The 26,204-nt window shown below is 49.1% G+C and overlaps 2 protein-coding genes across 3 annotated transcripts in view; one reads left to right on the plus strand and one right to left on the minus strand.

The window, feature by feature from the left end:
• Galnt12 (polypeptide N-acetylgalactosaminyltransferase 12) overlaps window positions 1-4,437 on the minus strand; it is a 29,703-nt gene extending 25,266 nt beyond the window's left edge. Inside the window, exon 1 of the mRNA XM_047525714.1 lies at window positions 3,990-4,437. Coding sequence (XP_047381670.1) covers window positions 3,990-4,372 — 383 coding nt within the window. The 5' untranslated portion in view covers window positions 4,373-4,437. The remainder of the gene's footprint in view (window positions 1-3,989) is intronic.
• An 11,801-nt stretch (window positions 4,438-16,238) lies between these two features.
• The window catches only part of Anks6 (ankyrin repeat and sterile alpha motif domain containing 6), a 46,796-nt gene continuing 36,830 nt past the window's right edge, over window positions 16,239-26,204 (plus strand). For both annotated transcript variants that reach the window (XM_047525865.1, XM_047525866.1), the window contains exons 1-2: window positions 16,239-16,652; window positions 24,642-25,144. In XM_047525865.1, the coding sequence (XP_047381821.1) occupies window positions 16,303-16,652; window positions 24,642-25,144 (853 nt within the window). In that variant the 5' untranslated portion in view covers window positions 16,239-16,302. The remainder of the gene's footprint in view (window positions 16,653-24,641; window positions 25,145-26,204) is intronic.

Here is a 26,204-nt window from a genome sequence, read left to right on the forward strand (position 1 = left end):
AAAGCAAGCTGCTCTGACGTCAGGAGATGGTCTACTAAGAAGTAACAAAATACCCTGCAGTTCACAGCCTCATTTGGGGAAGCAAAGAAACCATCAGCCTAGCATGCACACCACATGTGAGGTTTTACAAACATGATTTTGTTATGAGAAGAGACAAGCAGGCAAACTCTCTACAGAAAGAGAAATCCTGACCAAGTCCCTCCTCCCAATTCCAGCAAGACACTTAGTTTTGCTGAATGACCTACGTAGAGCTACTCTGAGACTCTCCGTCATGCCAAACCCTGATCCCTGATCTCAGGCCCATGTGCAGTTGTAGCATTAACAAGATTAAAATCAGAGCAGGCAGTCCAGAACCACACAGACCTGCATAACAATCACATGCTTCCCGAGTCAGCAGGGCACAGAAGAGAACTGCTTGTGTTCCACGTGCTTAGTAGCACTAAGCACCTGGGGATGCGCCTGGTGAAATGCACAGCCCGGGCCACTGTCACTCCCCTCGTTCTTGGCTACATAGGGCAGAGTGCTATCAGCAATGGGGCTATAGTGATCACCTCAGTGCTCTTGTATTCTATGAAAACTAAAACTGTTTCAAATTTAGGTACGACATCATCAATAATCACTTGCTTGTGACATACTTCCCAAGTGACAGGGCTGTTACCACTAGTTTCAACTGCCCTTGACCTATTATTAATCCCTGCTTCCCCTAACTTTACTATTCAACCACATTAGCAAAAGCCAAAGCAGTAGGCTAACCCTAGCCTAACCCTAACCCTAACCCTGAATCTTCCCAATGAGAAATCCACAGACACTAGATCGGCAGCTTTCAACCTAGCGACACATCAGATGCAGCCGAAATTCTGATTTAATTGTTCCAGCAAAGTTTCCTGGCATCAATATTTTTAAAAAGTTCCCCCAGCTATCTGGCATCTACGCTGGGCTTGCTATCATCTCATAGCGCAAGTTCCCCTTCCTTCCGGGATCAAATGAGAGGGTATCTGTGACAGAGTGCGAACCCCAAATTTATTATATGATCTTTCAAGGAGTCAATCGCTATCCTCTCAAGTCAGTACTGTGACTAATAGAAATAAAGCTGTGCTCTAATCCAATGGCATGTGAACGACCAGATTCTACATGGGTCCCACAGGAGTACAGCCAACCTCCAAAATGTCTCTTTATTGGTCTGGCCTTGTCCAAGGGGGCAGACGCATTGCCAAGCCTTGCAGATAGAAGGCGCTGAGCCCAACCGTCCTTGGGCTGTTCCCAGCTCCCTGCCTCTTATAACAGGCTTATGCACTGTAGTGCAAAGGCTTTTGCTAAAAATGTGTGTGGGCCTGTGTGCACACTCACGTTTGAGTCTGTTCTCACCCACGCACCTATTTGTATATTTTTCAAAACCTATTTCTATTCCTGGAAGTCTAAAAGGATACATGGCAAAGTATTAACAATGGTTCTTCCCACGAAATAAATTGATTGATGATTTTTTTTTCTTTTTGCTTCTCTTGTACATACTAAAATTTCTAGAGCAAATATGTATTGGCTTTATAATTAAACTAAACAAATAATTGTCCTTACCCAAAAAGGGAAGAAGAGATCAAAGATCTGGATTGTAGGCCAGCTCTGCCCCAGACCTGCTTTGTGACTTTGGGAGTGTGGCTTTTCCTCTGGTTTGAATGACTGTCCCCTCAGGACCCACCCTCCTCTGACATTTAAGGATCCCCTCTACCCTGGCACTGTTAACTAATAACCTGCCATGCTAGTTTCTCAGGCTTAATGGCAACACTCCGAGTAGCTCCTCACCCTCGCATTAACAGTATTCTACTCTTATCTGTGGTCTCATTTTCTGCAGTTTCAGTTACCCATTCAGCCACATCCAAACATATTAAATAAAAAATTCCAGAAATAAACAATGCATATGCTTCGAATTGCATGCATGCCCTTCTGAGTGCCATGATGAAATCCCAGTCCCTCTGGAACATGAATCAGCCCTTTCTCCAGTGCATCCATGTTGTATACACGACCCACCCATTAGTCACTTAGCATCTTCATTAACCCTTTTTTGGTTATCAAACTGATTAGCATTATATCACAGTGCTTAGTATATAGGTTCACTATTATCCTAGTTCCAGGCATTCACTGGAGATCTGGGGACCTATTCCCTGAGGATAAGGAAGGAATTTTATATAATAAAAGTGAGACTCCATTCAAGGCCCTGAACCACTCAGAAACTGCCTCATAATCTGGTCCAGCTGAGACTCACACAGTTCAAGTCCACCCTTCTCTCAGGCTAGGTAAGAATAAGGGAACAGGTTCCACAGCAGGAATTAGGGGCAGGGACACTACATGCCCATCATGCTGGGTTTGGATTAACTTCCCAGAGTCAATGCAACAGTAAAATTTATTTGCCAATCCAGAATACACAGGGCAGCTGCATCGCCATGGAGACAGGACACCATAAGCCCCACAGGTCATTCACATTCACAACCAACCTTAGGCAATAAAGGAAGTTGGGCCCAGAGGAGAAAAACCTTGATTGGTTCCTGGATAATTCTCAAAAACAACCTTCTGAGTATATTCTAGGCAATAGGGAAAGGGAAAAAAAAATTATGAATAAGTACAGTATGTTCCCAGGTATCTTATTTATCCCTAGGTTACGTTATTTCTACTCCCCTTTACGTTCAGTATGTAGATACAACTTTTATGAGTTTCCTGTTTTGCAGATGGGGAAACTGAGGCTCAGAGAGCCTAAATAACTTGCCCAAGATCACAGAGCTGGTAAGCAAAAGAAGCCAGGATTTTATCTCACAGGAGCCAGGGTTAAACCCTGGGTGTGACCTGAAAGCTTCCCTCTGACCTGGTTTCTGTGACCTCTGGGGTTCAAGGAGCTAAGCATGCATTAAGCAGTTTGGCCAAAGTGGGGAAACAGCTACCACTTCCAAGAACGTTTCACTCGAAAAAGATTAACAGTAAAAAATGACTCCAGCAGAAGCAGAGGGTTAGGTGTGAGCAGATCCTGAAAAACAGGGAGGACATGAAATTCAAGTCCATCAAAACTGCCTGAGGTCAGCAGGGTGCCAAGGGGGCCAGGAGGGTCCCCCTCTCCCAGGGCTAGTCCCCCCATTTTCACGCTAAAGGGGTCACCTACCCCCTCTGCCTGTTTTCCAGCCTGTGGAAAAGGAGGGTAGAAGGGTGCACACCACAGGCTGCCAGCCTCCTCTGGCTCCAACAGAAAACTTCCTGGGCCCTCTTTCATCAAAGTCTGAAAGGAGGAGTCTCGAATGGGAACTGGAAGATCCCTGACGACTCAAAGTACAGAGGCAAGTGGCCTTCCTCCTGCTGCCAGCTTGTTCCCTTGCCCCCCACCTATACAGGGACACAGCCATCCGGGTCAGCGGCTCCAACAGGAGATAGGCCTCTACCACACTGGCTCCAGTCCTGCACCACCCACAAGATCAAGTAGTGGCTGGACCAAGGCCAAAGGTGCCCTTCCCATCAAGCGCTCCTTTCCACCTGCCTACACCCAAAGTTCAGGAATCCAACTCCCAAGGAGAGGAAAGGAAGCTTTAAGCCACTTTCACCTCCCCTGTCGTGTCCCTCTCTCCTGATTTTGTGGGTGAGACCCGGCACACCCACATGAATGAATGGAGCCAGCCTTGCCCCGGGAGTGGCTACATGCGCTGAGGTGCAACCATCCGAAGGATCTAGCTGTACTGTGGGCGCTGGGGGGGGGGGGAGCAGAAGGGCGCCCAAAGAGGTCTCACTTTAAACTTGTCCCCTTAACCCCGATCCCGACCCTTTACAGAGCAGAATGACAACTTTTCCAAAAAGGAGGGTCAAGACAAGACCTTCCCACGTTCATGTCTTTCAATTTCCCGCCTACCCGCCCCCTATCTGACTCCTTCCACTGCCTTCCTTCGAGAACGCCTCGATAGGATCGCGCCGGCTCCCCCCGCCACTTCCCAGGTGTCGCACCCGCGGCCCGCCGGACTCACAGCGGGTTCCAGCGCTCGGGCAGGCGGCGGTGCAGCGAGATGCGGTCGCTGAGGTAGGTGTTGATTTGGTGCAGCCGCACGCTCTCCTCCTGCAGCCGCAGCTCCTCGCCCTGAAGCTGCAGCTGCACCGCCTCGCCCTGCGCGCCCAGCGCGTTCTCAGGCACCGGCGGCCGCCGCAGCACCGGCTCGCGCCGCCCGGTGCGAGGGGTACGCGGGGGTCTCGCCTCGGTGTCTCTGGCCCCGGCACTGGCCGCGGGCCCGCGCCGCTCCCGAAGCACCCAGCCCAGGCCGGCCAACGCCAGCAGCGCCAGCAGGGCCAGCAGCGCCTCCCGGCCGCGCCGCAGCCCCCGCGGGCAGCGCCGCCGCGCCGCGCGACCCCACATGCGCCCGCCAGCTGCCGCCAGCGCTCGGCGCGCCCCGAGGCGGCGGCCGAGGCCGGACCCGGATCCCGGAACCGCGCGCTGCTCCGCCCCCGGCCCGCCCCACCTGCGCGCCGCCCCTTCCCGGCCGCCCAGCGCCGCACCCCCACCTGAATGGGTACCCACGTGGGCGGACTTGCGCTTGTTCCTCCGGCCGGGGTGCGTAATTAGGGTGATCCCCGAGGTATGACCTAGCTTGGCTCTCCCCAAGTCGCAAGCGCTCGGTGGATGTTGACTGAGTGCTTAGGATTTTACTGCCCTTATCTCATCTGCCCTTTACACCATCCACTTAAGAGGGTCACCAGGATTGTCAGCTCCATTTTACAGATGAAGAGACTTGAGGCACAGTGAGGCTTTCTCGCTAACTCCCGCAGGCAAGTCCAATACCGTACCGTTTGGAGCCTTGGAAAAGCAAACCCTCGACCGGCTCCCTATTTGTCCAAAGTTGTGAATCTTATCCTTCACTTATGGGACACCTCCAAGAAACTGATCAAAGGAGCAAACTATACCTTCAGAAAAACACGGAAATTGCACACACACACACCAGAGCATCCATTAGTGATAAGTACCCCAGGACCTGGCTAGGGTGAGAGAAGCGGCTTCTTCCTAGGGGCAAAATGCAAGGATGGGGGCAAGATAAACGCGGCAGCATTTACCTCCCACCACCAGGTGCTTAGGGAGCCAGGTTCCACCAGTCCAGGCCTTTGCACATGCTGTTCTTTCTGCTTGAAATGCCCTTCCCCACGAAGTCATGCACCACCAGACAACCTTATGGACAAGCATATTTCAAGATTGCATCATCCCTTCTGTTAGTCAGGGTTCTGCTGGAGAAACAACCAGTGGGAGATACACTAAGAGATTTATTACACGGAATTACACAATTGTGGGGGCTGGCTAGGCAACTCTGAAATCCACAGGCGGTCCTCAGCAAGGTCAGGCAGGACTCAGGCATTAGCTGAGAGAAACTGCAGTCTACACGCAGAATTTTTTTTTTTTCTTTTTCAGGGCAGCCTCCTTTCTGCTCTTAGGCCTTTCGGCAGAGTGATCAGGCCCATCCAGATACTCTCCTTTAAAGTCAACTGATTATAGCTGTTACTCACATCCACAGAATACCTTCACAGCAGCACCAAGGTGAAGTTTGGTTTAATAGCTGTGGTTAGAGCTTATGCAAGTTGACACGTCCAACTGACCATCTCTGCTTCCTAGTGCTGTCATAACAACATACACAAACGATTCCTTAAAACAACAGAAATCTGCTCTCCTGCAGTTCTGGAGGCTGGAAATCTGAGCTTGAGGTGGATGTCACCAGGTCTCTGCTTCCTTGAAGGTCCCAGGGGTGTGCTGTTCCATAACTTTCTCAGTTTCTGGTGCTGCCAGCAATCCTTGGCATTCCTTGGCTTGTGGCTCCACAGGCCCAGTCTCTGCCTCCACAGTGACACGGCATTCTTCTAGGGCATTTCTGTCTCGGTGTCTCTTTTACTCTTCTAGAAGAGTCATATTGGATTAGGGCCCACTCTGAGGACCTTGTTTTAATTTGATCATATCTGTGAAGACCCTTATTCCAAATAAGGTCACATTCGCAGGTACCAGAAATTAGGACTTCAAAATGCCATGGTGGGGGGGGTGCACAATGCAACCCTCGCTTTCGCACTTGGTTAAGGCACTTGATTGAATAGTGTTTGATACACACCCTGCCCTTGTAAGAGAAATGAATTAAAGGATTTAGAATACGAGCTGCGAGACCCCAGAGCTTGGTACAGAGTCAGGCACAGTAAGTGCCCAGTGCATTAGCGGCTGCCTGCCATCTCATCCTCGACCTCCTTAGGTGTGGGTCTGAGCTCCCTGGGAGGCATCTGACCTAGGGCACAGCCTGGGGACAGTACAAGGACAGGTTACTCCCCAAACATAGCAAACATGGATTTCCAAAAGCACCTCTGTGGTTATCTAGTCGTTAACTACTCCGGGAGTTTTCAAGATCTCTGAAGAAGCCCAGGGGACCATCCAGGCAAATAAAAAGTAAGCTGATTGGGTGGGGCTCCCATTCCCCTCCCCGAAACCTGAGCATTAATATGTTTGTCTGGTACTTTAAGCTTCCTTATTAGATGGCATTTCCTCCTCCCTGGGAACTGGTACAAGGAACTGGTGATTTAAAAAAAAAAAAGGTGTGTTGTCCAAAGCCATGGCTTGTGGGTAGCAGAACAGGAAATAGAAAGGAGTTTAAGATATGACAGAAACTGCCAAATGTCTACCAATATACTTTCTCTTCTTCCTTAACAAAACAACCAACTAACCCTTCCTTCCTTCCTTCCTTCCTTCCTTCTTTCCTTCCTTCCTTCTTCCTTCTTCTTCCTTCATGACAGGGTTTATTATGCTGCCCAGGCTGGCCTCACACTCCTGGATTCATGTGGTCCTCCCAAGTAGCTGGGACTGCAGGCATATGCCACCACACCCATTTAGAACCTTTAATTTTTTATTCTTTTTCTCTTGGTAGAATAAAGACTAGATTTCCCAGCTTCCCTTGCAGCCAGGAATGACAAGTATGCCGTCGATGGACCACCAGTGGTGGTGTCAAGTGGGACTCCTGAGTACAGTAGTCCTTTTATCCCCTTTCACTTTCTGTTTTGCTTCCCGTAGCCTCGGTTACACATGGTCAACCACAGTCTAAAAATATTATATGGAAGATTCCAGAAATAAACAACTCATAAATTTCAAATTGCATGCCCTCTGAGTAGCATGGTGAACTCTCCCACTGCCCCACTGTGTCCTGCTGAAACATGAACTACCTCTTTGTCCAAAGTGTCCATGCTGTATATACTACCTGTCACCTAGTAACCCTCTTGGTTATCACACCAACTGTGGAGGTTTCACAGTGTTAGTGTTGCAGGAGTCCTTATTTTACTTAACGGCCTGAAAGTGCAAGCTGACAATTGGGATATGTCAATGAGGTGCTGTAAAGTGCTTCCTTTAAGTACAAGGGTGATAGTTCTCAACTGAATCAGGAAAGAAAAGAAATCCTATGCTAAGATTGCTAAGCACTGCAGTACAATAAAACATTTGGGGAGGGAGAGAGAGAGAGAGATGACTCATAATTTTATTATAGTATATTGTAATAATTTTCCTACTTTTTATTATTTGTTATTGCTAATCTATTTATAAATTTAACTTAGAAGTTAAACTTTATCACAGATAATAAATAGGAAAATATAGTATATATAATGTTCAGTATCGTCCAAGATTTCAGGCATCCACTGGGGGGTCTTTAAATATATCCCCTGCTGCTGCAGGGGGTGGAGGACTGCTACGGTGTCCTTAAAGGAAACTTCTTTATCCTTCCTCTTCCTGGCCAGATAGTGGATGTGTAGACTGGAGCTCAAGTAACTACCTTGGGTCCTGAGGTAAAAGTCATCCACTGAGAGAATGGTGAAACAAGGCAGAAGGAACCCAGATACTTAACTGGACACTGGATCAGTTCAGTCTGACTCTCTTTCCATGCTACATTAATGTGAAAGAGATATAAATGTCTGTTCATTTAAGCCACAGCCTTTGTGTGTGTGTGTGTGTGTGTGTGTGTGTGTGTGTTTGTTCTATGCAACCAGATCTAATCGTAACTCATACAAAGGACTAATTGCAAAAGAAGTACCCCCAGACCTGGCTCTGAGAGTGTGGTGGTTGTGAAATCAAGCTGCAAATTCTTTAATTAGTTAGGCAGACCCCTAACTAGTCAATCGAATGACTATGGTAGAATGAGGCTCTGAGACATGGGAATCCAGACATAAAGGGCCTAAAACTCCCACTTTGCTCATGGGATCACCGATCATGGAGCCTTGATCTGATTATTCTGTACCGTTATCCTGGAGAGGCTGCTGGTAGACGTGGCAGGTCAGATTGTCAACCCAGCCCTGCTTCAGCCACCTGGCCAGCCGGGCATCAGGCAGGTATGTGAAGAAGCCGTTTCAGACCTGGCTTCTTCCCAACTGTGCATGTCACCCCCAATCTTCAGGGTGTGGCATGGGACAGAGAAGAAAGATGCCCTTTTCAAATCCCTGACCCACAGAGTCCATAGGCATAAGACGGTGGTTGTTTTACAGCGTGATGTTTGGAGATGTAGCAAAGGGAACTGGAACCAAGGAAGGATTTTAACCAATACGTCCTCAGCCAGGAAATACTGAGCATCTACTGCGCTCTGAGGGCCACGCTGCAGGACCAGGCATACCCTAAGAAGCAAGGGTCAAAGAGAAACAAAGTCAGATGCTAAAGTGTGGAGGACTGATTTAGTCAATGGTCTACTATTGCAGCAGGGCTGAGGGTCAGGGTGAACGGACCCCGACTTTGTGGGGAGGTGGCTGAGTGTTTCAAAAGGGCCTGAAGGAGCGGAGGGCCCAGCAGAGTCAGGGAAGTAAACAATCACAAAGGGTTGGTCTGTGTGAATGCTAATTATGTCAGCTGTGTCTGTTCGCTGACATCATCAAAGTCAAGATTCCATTCTTCCAGAGCTGGAGAGAGAGGCCCCATCCCCTCTGATGATTACTTTTAAATGAATGGCTTCCAGGTCCTTGTGCTCCTGAGTTGTAGGAAATACATACCCATCTCAAAGAAATAGAGGAAGGCTTCACAGTCAGAAACCCTTTTCAGAGTATGCTGAAAGAAGGGGAAGCCAGGGGCCTGGGGTCAGTTCTACCACAGTGCACTCTTTGGGCCCCCATGCTTCAGGGATCTCAGATCACCCTATGGATGTGGCCTTGTGCCACTATGCTGGTGTTTGCTTAAGTCTTTGAACATTAGGGAATGTTAGAGGCTGCTGTTGAGGCCTGGTCAAGAAGAGAGCTCAGAAGAGCCTGGCTAGAGTTAGGTCAAGGCGAGAATCTTGGTCACAGATGTGTTTTGACATTGTGGTGCTGAGTCTGATGGAGTAGTCACATATTAAAAAGATAACTTCCTAGAGTTGTCATGGGTGAAGAATTACAAGGTGCTGAAAGGGTTTGTTATCGCAGACCTTTGTCTAGTTTAGGGGTTTAGGGAAACACTGGGGAAGCCCTAACGGCTCTTGGGTTAGTCTGGGACTCCCTCTGCTGGAGCTTCCTGGGGAGAGCTGGTGTAGGCTGAATTTTGTTTGTTTCACCAGGAGAAGTGGGTCCAATGCCTTTAACCCATTCTTCTCAAGGGGATCGCAAGCCAAAAAAGTTCCAGAAGCACAACTCTGGGTTAATTTTCTAGTTTTACAGATGGGCAGTTTGAGATACAGGGTGGGGAAGGGTCTCTGACAACTTGGCAGCTCAGGATACACCCTGCAGACCCCTTCACTACGGAGTCCCTGGCTACTGGCTTCCTGGAGATCCCCCATCCCAGGCTCTGGAGAAGTCTTGGGGTGAGCCACGAGGAGCAGGACAACTCTGTGCTGACATCAGTCTCCTGGGAGGTGAGTCCACCACAGTCAGTGCCCAGGGTCCTGCCCGCTGCCTCCCAGGTGGTACCAGGAGGTAGGTGTGCTGGGAAAGTCCTGGATCCACATCCTTGGCCTCTGTTCACACACCCAACACGTTTAAGATCTGCGGTCAGATTAGAAAGTAGACAAAGATTACAATTCATGAGAATGCCAAATTGGAATGCTTCCCCATAGAGGCTCCTGGCAGAGAAAAGAGCAATGGAATTAGGTCTTTTACGTAGGTTCAAGCCCCACATAATAGACACATGCTGTCGGTTATTGAGCACCCTCTGGGTGCTGCAAATTGCTAGACTATTTCTCCCAGACAGGCTCATCTTACCCTAATGACAACCTTGCCTGGTATACAGATGAGGAAACTTAGGCTCAGAGAAGTGAAGTGAAAGAAAGAAAAAGAAACAGAGGGAGAGAAATCCAGCAATAAAAGTATCAGATAAAAGAAATCAGAGACCACCATGGAAATAATTTATACATTTGGCTATTAAAACTTTTTTAATTCTATAAGGTTTCAAAAATAATGCAAAGCCAAAAGGCAAATCAGAAAAAAGGTATTTGCAGATAATATTTACGCAGCATGTGAATCAAAACAGAAGTGAAAAGAACAAACAGGAATAAAAATGGTCAAAGGATTTGAATAGATAATTCCTCTCCAAATGGATATAAATAGTTATAAAAGTTTGAAAATATGCTTAAGCTCCCTGCTTAAAATGTATGCAAATTAACTTCTTCTGAAGTCTTTCTTCGTCTATCAGATTGGCAAAGATTTAAGAGGTTATTAATTCCGGCGTTGGCTAGGAGGTAAATAAACACACCCTCAGAACCCTCTCAGTAGGAATGTAAACCGGCATAACCTTTTGGAAAGCAATTAGGCACCATTTATTAGAAATGTTAATGTTAACATCCTTTTGATTCTGCAATTCCACATCTAGGAAATTATCCAACAAAAATAGACTCTTAAGTGCTCAAAAGATACACACAAGGAAGTTTATTGCAGCATTGTATATAAAAACCAAGAGTTGGAGCTGGACGCAGTGGCACACGCCTGTAATCCCAGCTACTCAGGAGGCTGAGGCAAGATGATCACAAGTTCCAGGCCAGCCTGGACAACTTGTAAGACCCTGTCTCAAAATAAAAAATAAATTCCCAGTGCTAAAAAAAAAAAAAAAACAAAACCCCGGCAGGCCAGCAGTTGGAAACAACCCAAATGTCTAGTAATAGGAATTCTAAAGCATTGCGCATCCATACCATAACATGACATAGCACAGTGCCATTCACAAGCATGGCCTACGTCAAGGTGTTAACATACAAATGTATTTAAAATGCAGTTAATAAAGAAAAACAAGTTGGAGCTAAATGGATAGTGTGATCCTACTTTGGAAAAATAATAAATGTTAACACATGCAAAGGGAAAAATCTAAAGGAATATTTGTGAAACCATTAATTGTATTATATTTATTTCTGATGAGTGATATTCTGTGGTCCTTTCACTCTCATTCAATTTCTTCACTTTTTCACCAATTTTTTTGTTGATCGTCTACCATTTGGTGGGCCATGTGCTGGATTGTGGGAAGGCAGTGGTGAGCAACACCCAAAAGCGCTGGTCTCAAGGAGTTTGCATTCTGAATTTCTACATCAGAACTCTTTGCAACATCTTTACCTTATTAAGAAAAAAAAAAAAAAACTTTGAAAAGTAAATATTCTTTAGAGATTATTTTATTTCTGAGCCCTTTTGGCGTCCTTCAGCTGGTCTCCCTGGCCACCTGTTCCATCCTTCCAATTGTTTCTTCTCTTTTCCTACCGAAACCCATTCTTTCTGCCCCACTTGTGGCCCAGTCTTGCTCAAAGCTGTCAATGACACATCCCAAACTGAGATACTTTCCTCCAAATTGATGATGAGAGCTCACAGACCACCCTGTTCTGCAGTTTCATGGGACTCCCTGGGAGCCAGGGGCTGTCATTCAACATGCGCAATGTCTGGCATGGGCAGGGTGGTTGGTACATGTTGGCTGAATGTGACTGGGTGCACATTCAGCTCCTATGCCTTTGGATCCTTTGGGGGAGTCTTCTGGTTTCTCCCAGTCAGTGACCAGCAAGGACAGGGGTACATTAATGCATGTGGTCCTTCCTGCCCGATGTGGAACACCTTGGCAGGCAACCTTTGCTTGAGGTGGGCCCAGCTGAGACTGTTCCAGAACTGCCCTGCAGTCTAAGACTCCTTCCTGTCTTGTTTCTCAGGCATTAGCCCTGCCTTGTGGTCTGAGGCTTCCCTTCCCTTCTGCACCTTCCTTCTTTATCCTTTGCAGATGTCAGAAGTCAGAAATCATTTTGACTTCTGCAGGCATTTTCTCCAGGCAACAAACAAGCAAGCAAACACCTAGGCATCTTATTTTCAGAGAGCCCAAACCAACACAGAGATCAATGGAGGAAAAAATGCTGGAAGAGAGAGTTCATAAGTAATTAAAACTATAGAGAGAGTGGTATAGAGATGCCTGTCCAAAATGTGCAGCATCCCTGCTTCATGAATGTTAATGTGAGCCTGAATCACCTCGGGGTCATGCTAAAATGCAAATTGTGGACTAGGACTGGGATGAGTCCAAGATGCTGTGCTTCTAATAGGTTCCCAGGTGGTACCAACGCTGCTGGCCCAAGGACCACACACCACACAGCGAGGTGCTGCACATCTTCCAAGGTCCCTCTGTGTCTTCCGGCCTCCGGAGGCTGACTGCAGGGGTCGCTCCAGTAGGCTCCCAACCTCTGGCTTCCCATTGGGTTTCCAATGAGGAGCACTGACAGGAGGTGAAAGGGCAGGAGGAGAGCATAGAGGCGTTTACTTCCTGAGGGAGGCTCGCTACTGAGTTGCTGTGGGTTGACCTGTGTCCCTCTACCCATCGCCATCACTCCTACCAGATAGCCTGCTGATGTCTTCTCTTATGGACTTCCAGTGCCTGCTCTCCCCTTTCATCCCTTCAGGCCTGAGGTGGTAACTGCTCCCTTGATCTACCAGCCCTGGAGCACCATGCCATCCCTGTGGCTCTTGGTAAACCCTGTCTACACTTCTGTAAGTGGTCCTTTAGTAACATTCCTCAGTTCCTCTGCTAAGTGTGCCAATCATCCCTGGCTAGGACCCTGATTGCCCCAAGTGCTGTTCAGTGCAAGATTTTCACGACAGTAGAATATTGGAAACAAGCTAACTGGGCTGATGATTTAAAAAATTATGGTACAATCACTGAATGGTGTTAAAAGCAACCATTGAAAAGATGCAGCTGATCGACATTCATCTTCACCTACATAGAATGATGCCCAAGACACCTGCTAAATGGAAATAGCCAAACAAGATTCAGAACAGCATGTATCATTTGAACCCATCCATTTTCTTTTTCTTTTCTTTCTTTTGGTGCCAAGGATTTAACTCAGGGGCACTTAACTACTGAGCCACATTCCCAGCCCTTTTTTTGTATTATATTTAAATACAGGGTCTCACTGAGTTGCTCAGGGTCTTGCTAAATTGCTGAGGCTGGCTTTGAACTTGTGATCCTCCTGCCTCAGTCTTCTGAACTGTTGGGATTACAGGTGTGCACCACCACACCCAACAGGACCCATCCATTTTTTAAAAAAGTAAATATGAACCCATTCACTTAAAAAAGGAAATTATGCATTTGTTAATCTTTGGATTGCAAGTAGTCTGTGATAATAACCCTGCTTAAAATAAACCTAACCGGAAAGAAAAGGGGTGAGAGGTTTCTGCCTCGGTCTCTTTCTGCTGCTTTTTCCTTTGTGATGGCCTCACTCCCAGGTAGGCTGTCTTCAGGTGGTAGCAGAGTGAGCGCACTTGGCTTAGAAGATCCTGACTTCAGACAGCTGACAACCTCACCAACTGGGCCTTGTTCCCAGTTGCTTCAGCAAAGTCCCTGGGCTAATGCCAGGCAAAATGGGCTTGAACATGTGCTAACCACTGACCCACAGGAACAGATGCAGGGAGGAAGCCTCCCCAAGAGAAAAAGCATGTCTACAAGGAAAAGTTCACAGAAGACATCTGTTGTCCTTTTTGGCTGCCACGCATCTGATCCCCTTTCTCCCACCTTCTGGAACAGAACCTCCCTCCCACAATTGTATATGCTCAAAAGGCTAAAGAGGCTTTCCCAGCTTCCCTTTCAGTCAGGAATAGCATGTGACAGGACCCAGGCTGGGACACTACTACCTCAAGCTCTGAACCTGCAGCATTGACACCAAAAAGGTCCTGAACTGACTCCATCTTGGTATAGTCTGCTACTGCAGCATGGTTAGGGGTATGGTTCCTGGCTTGCGGTCCAAGACAGACCTACATGGGATTCTGTGAATTGTGAAGTATGTTTGTATTAAATCCTCTTTCTGCTTAAATGATCCAGAGGGTTGATTTCTGCTGCTTGCAATCAAAATGCTGGATTAATGTGCATATGGATGACATGTTTTTGGGATAAAATACCTGTGACTATTGGTTATCTACAGGGAGTAAGACTGGGACAGTGGGGGAGGTAGGACAGGAGCTTTTATTTTTGCCTTATGCCTCTGCATACAGCCGGAATTTCTAATTTTTATATTACTTTTATAAATGAAACAAGTAGTTAGTAAAAATACAAGAAAAGTCACTTGAATAAAGAGAATAAGATAGGTGCAATTAATCAGGATTTTCATTGAAACAAATGACTTCCTTAGACTTTCCAAAGGAAGCTGTCCTCACCCCAAATGTGGTGAGTGGGGCCAATCTGGAAAGGAGTGAGAGTGTGCCACCTCAAGCACTGAGCCTGAGTGGTTAGCACTGCCTCTGCACCTCGCCTGCTCAAACACTTCCCATGGCTCCCTATTGCTCTCAGAATAAACCCTACAATCTTCACCCTGCCGCTGAAGCCCTTTGCAATCTGAGCCCTGGGGACTTTCAAGACCCTTCTTTACCTTTACACTTGACCTACAAGACCTTTTCTTCCAGACTTGCCAATCCAGATCCTCAGGGCATTTGTATCTTCTCTGATCTGCCAAAGCCATGACTTATTCCTTCCTTACATCAAGGTTGGCTCTGTTTTAATTCTACATAGATGAGACTTAGTCACTAATAATCATGCATTGAGCACCTACTGTATGTCTGGCCTTTTGCTAGGCTTTGGGGTCACAATTCACAGTCTCTGGAAACCAATGACCCCATCCTAAGAGAATGTTAATATCAGTACCACAGGCAGGTGGCATGATGTATGCTATTTGTGAGCAGGATCATTCCTGTCACAGCCTCACTCTTTCCCTCTGCCAGGATGGCTCCTTCCCCAAATGTCACTGTGGTTTGCTTTCTCAATTCCTTTAAGTCTGTGCAAATGTTCCTTTTTCAGTGAAACCCTTGCCCACTGACTTATGAAATAACATCCCCCCGCCCCCTGCTAATTACCTGGGTTTATGTTCTATTGTTCCAGTAGTACTTGGTCACCACCCACCACTCAAGTCATTTATTGGCTTCTGTATTTACATCCTGTCTCTTTTCACTGTTAGCTCCAGGAAACAGAGTTCTTATCTTGTCCATCAAGTCCCTCCAGCATGTACAACCATGCCTGGCACTAGCAGGTACTCAATAAATATTTGTGAAGAATGGAAAGAGAACTGGACCAGGTATCAGAAGACCTGAGTCCTGCAAAGACTCCTTCAGGAGAGCTGTGTAGCCTTAAGTAAGGCACAACCTCTTTAGGCCTCAGTTGAGTCCTCTGTAAATTCAGAAGATCCCGTAGGGATCAGTGTCTGCCTTTAGCATGCATCAAAAGCAGCTGAGAGCTTGTTAAAATACAGGTTGCTGGCCCTACTCCGAGTTTCTGACTCAGTACGTCTGAGGTGTGGCCAGAAAATGTGTATTTGTAAAATGTCTCAATTGGTCTGGCGGTGTGCGGGCCACACGTCAAGGAACCTGAATAAGGAGACAAAACATACAGGCATCTGTAGCCTCTTTCAGATGAAGGACCAGCACTAAGGACCCCGCAGTACACAGTGCGGGTACAGAAGCACCCATTCGTTACTTAATCCAATCAACAAGGATTGGGGAAGCGCGCCGCGGATCAGATGGGCACGCCCGTCTTTTCCCGGCCTGCAACTACGGACCTGGCCGGGCCTGGCCGGGTGGTCGGGTTCTCACCGCGGGGAGGGCTAGGCGACCGCTCAGAACCCCGCACGCGGCAGGAAGTCTCCAGGATCCCGGGAGAGGGCCACGAGCGGGCGCCGAAAAGTCAAGGGCCAACCCACCCGCCGGGGAGGCGGACGCTGCTCTGGGCTTCCCGGAACCCGCGGTCCCCGCCTCGGCCGCCCGGGTGGTGTAGGCGCGGCCCCGGCCCCGGCCCAGCGCGCGCCCGGCGCAGTGGGCGCGGGCGGCGGCGGAAGGGGGCGCGGGCGCGGCGCCGGGGGCGGAGCCGGAGGGGCGCACAGGCGCGGGCCGCGGGCGGCGGCGGCGATGGGCGAGGGCGGGCTGCCCCCGGCCTTCCAGCTGCTGCTGCGCGCTTGCGACCAGGGCGACACAGACACTGCGCGCCGGCTGCTGGAACCGGGGGCGGCCGAGCCCGCAGACCGTAGCGCGGAGCCCGAGGCGGGCGCTGAGCCGGCGGGGCCCGAAGCGTCCGGGCCCGGGGCGGCGGCGGCCGGGGCGCCGGTGCCGGTGGACTGCTCGGACGAGGCGGGCAACACCGCGCTGCAGTTCGCCGCGGCCGGGGGCCACGAGCCCCTCGTGCGCTTCCTGCTGCGGCGCGGCGCCTCGGTCAACAGCCGCAACCACTACGGCTGGAGCGCGCTCATGCAGGCGGCCAGGTGAGCGCGGCGCTGGGCATGGACCTGCGGGAGGCCGGCTACAGACGCCCCGGGAGGCAGAGAGTCAAGGACTCGTTAGCGTTGGAGCGGTCAGCTCTGAGCAGGTTTTGGTAAACTTCTACTAGAAGTGGAAGGATCTTGTAATTAACATAAAATCGAGTCTTAGAAACTTTGGCCTTTCAGAACAATCTGGAGGCTGTGAGTATCTTAGAGACTCAGATTCTGAGATTTTCATTCATTCCTTTTTGAGGGAAAGGTTGTCTCAGACCCTACCTCCCACCACGACTTGGCGTTAGAGGTACTGTGGCAACCAGTTAAGTCCCCACCCCCGTGTGGCTCTCAAACTGGTGGGCAGGCCAGACAAAGTAACAGACTTGACCAAGAAGGTGTGGGTAGCTCTGGTGCAGCTGACCCAGTTTGGAGAGGTGGGGGAAGGTTTTTGATAGAAAAGATGTATATATGCACGTCCAGGAAGAAGAATGTGTTGAAATTAACCAAGACGAAAAAAAAAAGGAGAGGGTGGGAACCACATAATGGAAAAGCATGGTACCAAGTGGGAGGATAGTGGGAAGGGTGTTGAGATGAGCTCTCTTTGCAGAGAAGGCAGGTCCTGGTTGGGACTGAGAAAGGCCCATTAACCTAAGGACACTGGGGGGGCGTGGAATGAGTGACAGGATCAGGTTTATGTTTTGGAAAGATCACTTTCACTGCAGTGTGAGATGGATTGGAGAGGTAGGATAAAGTGAGGAAGGTTGCTTGGGAGGGGACCGTAGCAGCCAATAAGAGGTGATGTGGCCTGGACCAGAATGGAGAAGAGGGAGACAGTGGCCCCAGAGCAGAGATGAGTTTGAGATTTACACAGGAAGTGGGTCCTGCTGCCTACCTGACTCTGGGGAGGGGGAAAGGGAAAGGGTGATGGCCAAGACTACCTCTGGATTTCTGGTTAGCAGTAAATGCACTGAGCTAGAGAACACAGGAGAAGGGGCAGGTACGAGAAGAGCCTGGCCTTCAAGCACACCTCAGAGTTTCTGGTAGGGAACCAGATATTGGAGTCTGGAGGGCACAGAGGGGTCTGGGCCCAAGGATATGGGAAGTTGGTAGCATGTTGATGACAACCTGAACTCTGGGATAGGAGGAGTGATCTGAGGTGAATGTGTCCATATTATAAGACAATCCCTGTAAACTTTGGGGCTTTGTTAAAGCAACAACCATTTATTTAGCATAGTTTTGCCGCTCTGGTCTCATCTGCCTTCTTTACACACCTGGGGTTAACACTATACCTACAGCTGTGTAAGTGATCTGGGTGGCTCTTTTTGAGAGATGACTGAATGTTGGCTGTGACCCCAGGGGTGATTGGACTGCTTCTCATTCACCCTTCAGCAGTCTAGCCTGGGCTGTCCTGTGTCCCTAACATCAGAAACAAACTATTTACTTCTGTCACATTCTCTTGACCCAAGCAAGTTATAAGACCATCTCAAGTTCGAAGAATGGGGTATAGACTCCACCACCTGGGGGGGAAGAGTCGCCGCTTCATTGACCATGCCTGGAGACAGGAAGGGGAATAACTGCGGTCCATTTTGCCAGTAATCTACTCTTAATATTAACAGATCACCCCAAGCCCGAGAGCTTTGTACTTGCTAACCCATCTTACTGTCACAGCTGTACCAGTGTCCCTGCAGAAGGAGAAGAAGACAAGCGCTGGTCTGTCAATGGCAGGAGAGCCCTGGATGGTGAGGGTCTGCAGGACGGCATTGGTAGAGGACTGGGGGGATGTGAACACATAGAAAGTGCCAGCAACTCTGTCACTGAGCTTGGCTCTGGAGTTAGGGAGGATGCTTGTCTAGGGTCTAAAGGTGTTTAGGTTGGAGAGAGTTGAGCAGTCTTGCCAGCTGATGGGATCAGTCATGGAGGACTAATTAGGGGTGTTCAGGTAAGTGGGAGTTCTCTAGGCTGGGTTAATATGTTCCTTATAGCAAACTGTTTTCAAAAAAGAAGGATTAATCAAATCAACAATGCCTCCAATTGTTGCCACATATTCCCTGGAAGCCACTCCTTGATGCAGATACAGGCAGATAAGGTTGTTGACATCGGCATTGTTCATACTCTACTCTCTTCTGCACCTTGCTTTTCCCATTTAATATACTTTGGTAGTTTTTCCAGATCAATACTTAAAAACCTGCCTTGATTTCCAGTAACCTCTGTGATAATTTATTTAACGGGCCCTTTGGTGGTCATTTAGTCTCACGCTGCCAGCTTTCGTGCTGCAGTGAGGAGTCTGAGGCGTGTGTCATTTCACAGGTGTGCAATTGTCGCCGCAGGAGCTTCCCTCAGGAGGGCGCAGGGCCATTTGTAATTCTGATGGATAGTGTCAGATCTCTCTCTCCCTGCAGGTGTGCTAGGTTCCTATGGCTGCTGTAACCAATTACCACAACTGTAATGGTGTAAACAACACAGATTTAGTGTGTTAACAGTTCTAGAGGTCAGAGGCAATGGGCCTCGCTGGGCGGTTCTTTCTGTGGTGACTCTAGAGGGAATTCTGTTCCTTACTTTTTCGGCTTCTGGAGTGGCCTGTATTCCCAGGCTCAGGGCCCCTTCCATCTTCAAAGCCAGCAACAGAGCTTCACTCCTGTCTCTGCTCCCTCCTCACACCTTCTCTGCCTCTGAGTGTCTGCTTTCCTGTGCCCCCTTGAAAGGAGCCTTGGGAGAACACAGGTCCACCTGGGCCATCGAGGCTGCTCAGATGATAGCAACCTCCATTCCACCCCAGCTGAATGTCCTCTTCTCCAGGTCACGCAGCATTTACAGGGCCTGGAGATGAGGGTGTGGACACATTGGGGGCCATTCTGCCAGCTGCAACAGTTAGACGCCCCTCCCCCCCTCAGCAGTGTACTCGAGCCTGTCTTTCTCTGGCCTGTAGAAGATATGATCAAACTTTTGGGTTGTTGCCAATCTGATGCACAAAAATCTCAGTGTGACTGGGTTTGCATGTTTCAAGTGTTTGGTGAAAGAAGCATCTTTCCCGGTGTTTAAGCCTTTTGTATTTTCCATGCCTTTTAGAAAAACAAAGCTCTTAACTGTAATCTGCTCTTAGTGACTCACTATTTTATTTCTCAGAATTCTTTTCCAAGCGTTACACAGTTGTTCTGAACTTACTTGTATCACTAGCAAGATTTTATTTTGCATTATTTTCAGATAATTGGGTTGTACTGAGGTTTGCTCTTACCCATTTCCCAAACCTGGGACATCCGTGTGAATCAGCTGTAAACCTACTTAGGGATTGCAGCCCAGTTATGATACCTGTGCCACCCGTGTTCGTGGTAAATGCAGCATTTAACACACCTGTCCAATGGGTTAACATCTTCTGTCTAAAGATACCTTTTCTCCTTGCCCAGAGCAGCTGAGGTGACCTTAAAGCCTTTCTTCTGAGGTTTTTCATCCCTCTTAATGGCACCACCTCTTCTCCCGGGCTTCATAACTCCAGGTAAATCCTCCATCCAGGACTTGTCTGCCCAGGACTTTTAGTGTAGCCCTGAAATCCGCACCCTCTGCCTCCGTCCAGGCCAGGCCTTTGTAGTGGCCCCGCAAGCTCCTTCCCTCTGGCTGTGCCTCTCCTGCGATGGCTCCCCAGCCAGAGTCCTGAGCTTGGCATTCTAGGCCCTCGTGTTCAGACCCTTCCCTGCATCCCCTTTGCTGCTTTTCCTGGCTTCCTAAATCAAGGCGTGATGATTTCATCTGGACCTTCTGTGTATGTGTCCCTCTGCATTTTTTTTTTAGCTAACGCTGAGTATTTACTCTATGCTAGGAATATTGTCTCCAGCTCACAGACAAGGATTTGAGATTAAGATTGTGGAATTGGCCCACAAGCAGACTGTTGGTCAGAGCTGACTTGAGGGTCCCACTGTTGAGGCCTCACCATCGCTGCATATATACCGGGGGTCCCTTCTTCCCTTTCTGCCCTCAGTGAAGACCACCCACTCCAGTTCAGCTTCCTCCAGGGAACCTGCCATGCTCCGCGCCCTTTCTGGTCTCTCTATACTAGGAAGACCTCAGGAGCGTTGTCCACCATACCATATCAGAGCTGGTAGCCATCCTCAGGGGTACCCAAACCTGGCCACACCTGAGATCCCCGGGATTGTTTTCCAAGAAGAGAGTTTCCTTTCTGGAGATTGTGATTCAGGGGTCCTGCAGCAGATTGTGAGGGGCGGGGACTGTGTGGGAAGAGATTCTGGCATGTGGGTTGACCTACCACAGAGGTTCTGGAGAGCCCCCTGGGGTGCTTCCTGTGGCCTTGGAGTGTCTCAAAGACCCCTTATCACCTGTTTTCGCTCTTTATCCAGGGCTGCAGGATGGTCAGTGTTACTTGATTGATTTCAGGTAGGTAGTTTGTGAATCTTGATGGAGCAGGAGACTCAGAATTAACCTGCGTTGGTTAACTAGTAATAATTTAACTTACTTGGAGGACTTTCTTCTGTGAAATTTGGTGGTGTACAGAGAGCTGGGACTTGTGGCCCACATGTCATTTCCAAATCAAGAGACTTTGGATTAACCACATCCTTCTTCCTGCCTCAGTTTATCCCACAGGTGCTGTTTGGAAACAATAGTATGACATACTCCTATTGTACCTATGACAGTAGGGTATGAGCCTTCTCTGGGAGGGTTGGAATTCGCTCTCCTAGGCTAGTTGGGGCCCAGGCTCTCCTTTGGTAGTACCGGTTGTCTACTTAGGGACCACCTGCCTGTGCAGAGTTGGGCTCTGTCTTACTCCTCAGTGTGGAGGAGTCATGTGGGAGGCTTCCTGATGTCAGTCTGTCTGTCATCCTGTCAGATCAGGAGGGCCCCTGTGTGGGTGCTGTTTTGGCTCCTGCCCTTCTTCCTCAAATCCAGATGAGCCTCAAGATCCTCCTTAAGTGACACTCTGGTGGCCACCACTTTTGCCCGAGTGAGCATCTGTTTATCGCCCCTGGTCTCAGTGTTCCAAAGCTCATGGCTGGATCAGGCTGTCAGAGGTCCTGTGCCTGGACTTTGTGGCTTTGGCCTCTTGTGGAGGTTTTAGTAATAGACACAGTTTATTACTGAATAATGAATGAATGGTTTTTCCTATTCTGAAAGAAGAGGTGATGTTTCATGAGCATCATCTTTGTGTCAAGGAATGTGCTCAGTGCTGTAAATGAACTAGCTCATTCAGTCCACTCAAAACCTTAGAATATAGGTTCTATTTTAGTCCTCCTTTTCTAGATGAGGAATGGAGGCCCCGAGAAATAACTTGTCCAAGGCTGCATAGCTAGTGACAAAGTTAGATTCGCACTCAAGCAGGCGGCCCAGAGCCTGTACTCCCAGCCATAAATCTGATAGTTTCCCTCTTGGTGTTGGTGGCAAGGAAGTGACTCACCAGATTTGCCAGCCACATCTGGCCGGGAGACCGGGCGGCCTGGTGTTTACTCTGGCAGGGACTTCTCCCTTGGCTCCTTATCTGCCCTCAGCTTCCTTGTTCCCCTGCTGTGGGGCAGGCAGAATGATGCTCCACCCAGTGCTCTCAGTGGGGGGACATGTGCCAGCTCTTCAAACACAGGTGTTAATTGCTGAAATTAATTGGCAATCATAGCACCAGCTCAGAAAACCCCTAGCATCCTCATCTCCAGTAATTACCTATTAGAACTTAGCATCCGAAAAATTATCTCAGCCTCTGTTGAATCTTCATAGATTTTGAGCCTAATTGAATGCTCTCTGGGGCTACCTGTTAGTTCAGAAAACAGTCCAGAATTCACTATACCTGCTCTAACCCAGCCCTTTACTTCCTTGGTAAAGATTGTGTAGACAGGAAGAGCCGTGATTTGGAGTTCTGGGGTCCAGTTCTGACTCTGTCACTTTCTCTTTGAGAGTGAATTGCTTTCCCCTGTAATCTTCAACTTCCTTATCTGTGAAATGGGAGGTAAGGAGTTCACCTCTGGGCTTTCTAGGATCAAACGAGATAAAAATCTGAAAACACTTTGTGATCTGCTGTTAGAGCTTATGCTAGGTTTTATCTAATGCTTGATCACTAAACAGTGTAATCCTCTGGCAGTCTCTACTTCAGTGGAGGATCCAGCAGTTTCCCCCGTGATTTCTGCTGCCTGGACCTTCCTCTCCTCCGTTATTCTACTTACCTGTTCATTTGATACTTTTACTGAGCTCCAGTCTGGGCCTGCCCCTAGGTTAAGGGCTGGGGAAACAAGAATGTGCAGGAACCAGTTGTGTCCTGGAGAGCCCACAGTTAAGTGGGGAGAGAGAAGGTTCTAGAAAGAGGGTTCAGGTATGGACATAGAATAAGGTTGCAAAATTGTGGGTACTTAGGCACCTGACCTGGCTGGTTAGGGGTTCAGTCTGGAAGCCTCACAGAGCAGGTGAGACCTGAGCTAAAGCCTGAGCAGGGCTGAGTGTGCTCAGTAAGTGCAGATGGTGGGCAGGGAGGTTGGTGAAAGAGTCGTTTTTAGACAGAGGGAAGCTGGTGTGTGACCATCAGGGTTAGGTTTGGGGTTGCATGGAGGATGGTCTGAAGGAACACAGATTAGGGACAGGAGACTCACAGGAGCGGTGGGGGTGGTTTGCAGCCAGTGTTTCAGTGTGACTTATCCCTCTCTGCTCTGGGAGAAGAGGCTGGAGAGGCCCAGCCCCCCACCCCTCAGCTGGGGGAGCCTGTTTACCAAGCTGACCCCCCTAAGTGACCCAGGCTGTTAAGGTTCATGTCTCAGAAGGTATTTATAAGTTCAGTTGGAACTTTAGACCAGCTCAGACCTGGCCCTGCCTCCACAGGAGGAGGGAGACCCAGGATTTAGACGAGGCACAAATCCTGCTTCCAGAAAGGAGGGGTGAGCAAGGACAAATCCAGAAAGCTGCCTTACAGATGCAGATGTCTGTGGCCTCCCAGACCTGGCAGGGTGGGCCCCCTCTGGTCATTCTTTCCTGGTTAGTCGGGGCCTCTTCCAGCTCTGACTCTCCACTGAGCTCAATAGAACAGAACTTTTCTGCCCGCTGTTGTTGAACAAAGGAAGATTTTGCAGGGAAGAGGTGCCTATTTCCCTCTTCCTGATATTAGGATGGGCACATGTCTGTCTCCCCAGGGTCCCAGCGCCATCATAGCTCACGCCTGATGGAGGAAGGTCTGGCCCAGGCCAAGTTCTCAGCGGCCTGCAGTGAACGTTCCTGCCAGCAGGGGGCAGCAGACCCACACGGAGGTGCCTGAGTGCCTTTGCTTAGCACAGTGCCCCTCCTCTTGGCGTTCAGAGGGTGTGTGGGGGCTGGGAAGGGTAGTGTGAATCAGACGTGGGCCCTGCCGTGGGGGAAATCAGCACAGGCATGAGACAGATTACCAGGGTAGAAAGCAGAATAAAATGCGCTCTGAGATGTAGGAGACAGCGTGGCATAGGGGGAAAAGCGAGGGCATCATAATTCAGGCAGACCTGGGTCTGACCCTGATGCTGCCCCTTAAGAGCTGGGTGCACTTGGCACATTGCAGAATGCAACACCCAAGCGATTGCAATAGCTGACGTTGAGAGACTGCTTCTTTTGGCCAGGTACTGCTGCAGGTGCTGTGTATAGGTTGACTCATTTAAACTCCAGTAACCTTTAAATCAGGTACAGACATAGCCCCATTTTGCAGATCAGGAAATGAAAACAGAAGCTAAGATTTTTTTTTTTTTTGATACTTTTTTTAGTTGTTGATGGACTTTTTTTTTTTTTTTTTTTTTTTTTTTGACTTTGTATGTGGTGCTGAGACTCGAACCCAGTGCCTCATGCATGCTAGGCAAATGCTGTACCACTGAGCCACAACCCCAGACAGAAGCTAAGAGGAGGCAGCATGTGCAGGGCCAACGTGGTGTCTGACACCAGAGGAAGGCCTTTTATTCTAGGCAGCTATTGCGCCTCTAGTGTCTAGTGACAAATGGGGTTTGTGAGCTGTTCCCTCATTAGTGCTCCCTGGTTAGTTTAACTCATATTCTATCTTCCTGGCAGATTTGGACATGTGAGCGTGGCACACCTCCTTTTGGATCACGGGGCGGATGTCAATGCCCAGAACCGGCTGGGGGCCAGTGTGCTCACGGTGGCGTCTCGGGGTGGCCACCTGGGCGTGGTGAAGCTGCTTCTGGAAGCTGGTGCCTTTGTGGACCATCACAGCCCCTCAGGGGAGCAGCCAGGGACTGGAGGCAGCAGGGATGAGCTGCTGGACATTACAGCCTTGATGGCCGCCATCCAGCACGGGCACGAGGCTGTGGCACGTCTGCTGATGGAATGGGGCGCGGACCCCAACCAAGCAGCCCGGACTGTGGGCTGGAGCCCGCTGATGCTGGCAGCACTCACCGGGAGGCTCGGCCTGGCCCAGCAGCTGGTGGAGAAGGGAGCCAACGCCGACCACCTCAGCGTCCTGGAGAAGACCGCCTTCGAGGTGGCGCTGGATCGCAAGCACAGAGAGCTGGCAGACTACCTGGACCCCCTGACCACCGTCAGGCCCAAAACAGGTCAGGCTAGGCCACCACTCTACCCCTGCCCCTGCTACAGTGTCACAGAGGACCCCAAATTGTGTATAAGTGACTCAAATCAAGAATTGCCCACCTGGAAGCGCACACAAAGCTCAGAGTCCGGCCTTGCAGACCCGTGGGACTTGAGCTGTGGTGTGCTCACAAGTCAGACGGAGGTGCCTGTGACGGGCAGGTCCTGCCCACCCTCCAGAGAGCCTGATGTGGTAGTTCTGGGGAAGAACCTGGAAACCTACATGGCCAGGCCTCTCCTTCCTAATCAGATGATTCTGATGCAGGTGGTTCTGGGATCCTTCTAGAACAGAGGTCAGCAGACTTTCACTGTATAGGACTAGGTAATAAATATTTTAGGTTTTGTGAGTCATACAGTTTGTGCCAAAACTGCTGGATTCTCCTGGGTGCGGTGGCTCACTCCTGTGATCCCAGCTGCCTGGGAGGCTGAGGCAGGAGGACTGTGAGTTCAAAGCCAGCCTCAGCAAAAGTGAGGTGCTAAGCAACTCAGTGAGACGCTGTCTATATAAATACAAAATAGGACTGGGGATGTGGCTCAGTGATTGAGTGCCCCTGAGTTCAATCTCTGGTACCAAAAAACAAAAAAAAACCAAAAAACTCTATTCTGTTAGAATGAAATCAGCCATACATAATATGTAAATGAGTGGGTGTGGTTATGTTCCAATAAGCTATAATTACAACAACAGGCAGCAGGGTGATTTGGCCCCTGGGCTGTAGTTTGCCAACCCCTGCTCTGGAACAGTGTGCTTAACCTCATCTGCCAGCACTCAGTCCCCAGAGACCAGTTCACATAGAATTAGTGAAAATTAGCCTCCTTTTGTGTTTCTTGTTTCTTCAAACACTTCTCAGTGGGTCATGTTTCTTTTTTGCCATTTTTTTTTCCTGACATTTAGAAGATGGTTTGAACAGTCCTTAGTGAATCTGCCACAAGACACGTTGCATTTCAAAACCTTTAGTTCATCCTGTGCAGCAGGACCATGAAACGGTATCACTCACACAGGATCAGGAGCAAGTGCTGACCGCCTGTCCA

Source organism: Sciurus carolinensis, chromosome 14 (genome assembly GCF_902686445.1).
Source record: "Sciurus carolinensis chromosome 14, mSciCar1.2, whole genome shotgun sequence".
NCBI classification, from domain to species: Eukaryota; Metazoa; Chordata; class Mammalia; order Rodentia; family Sciuridae; genus Sciurus; species Sciurus carolinensis.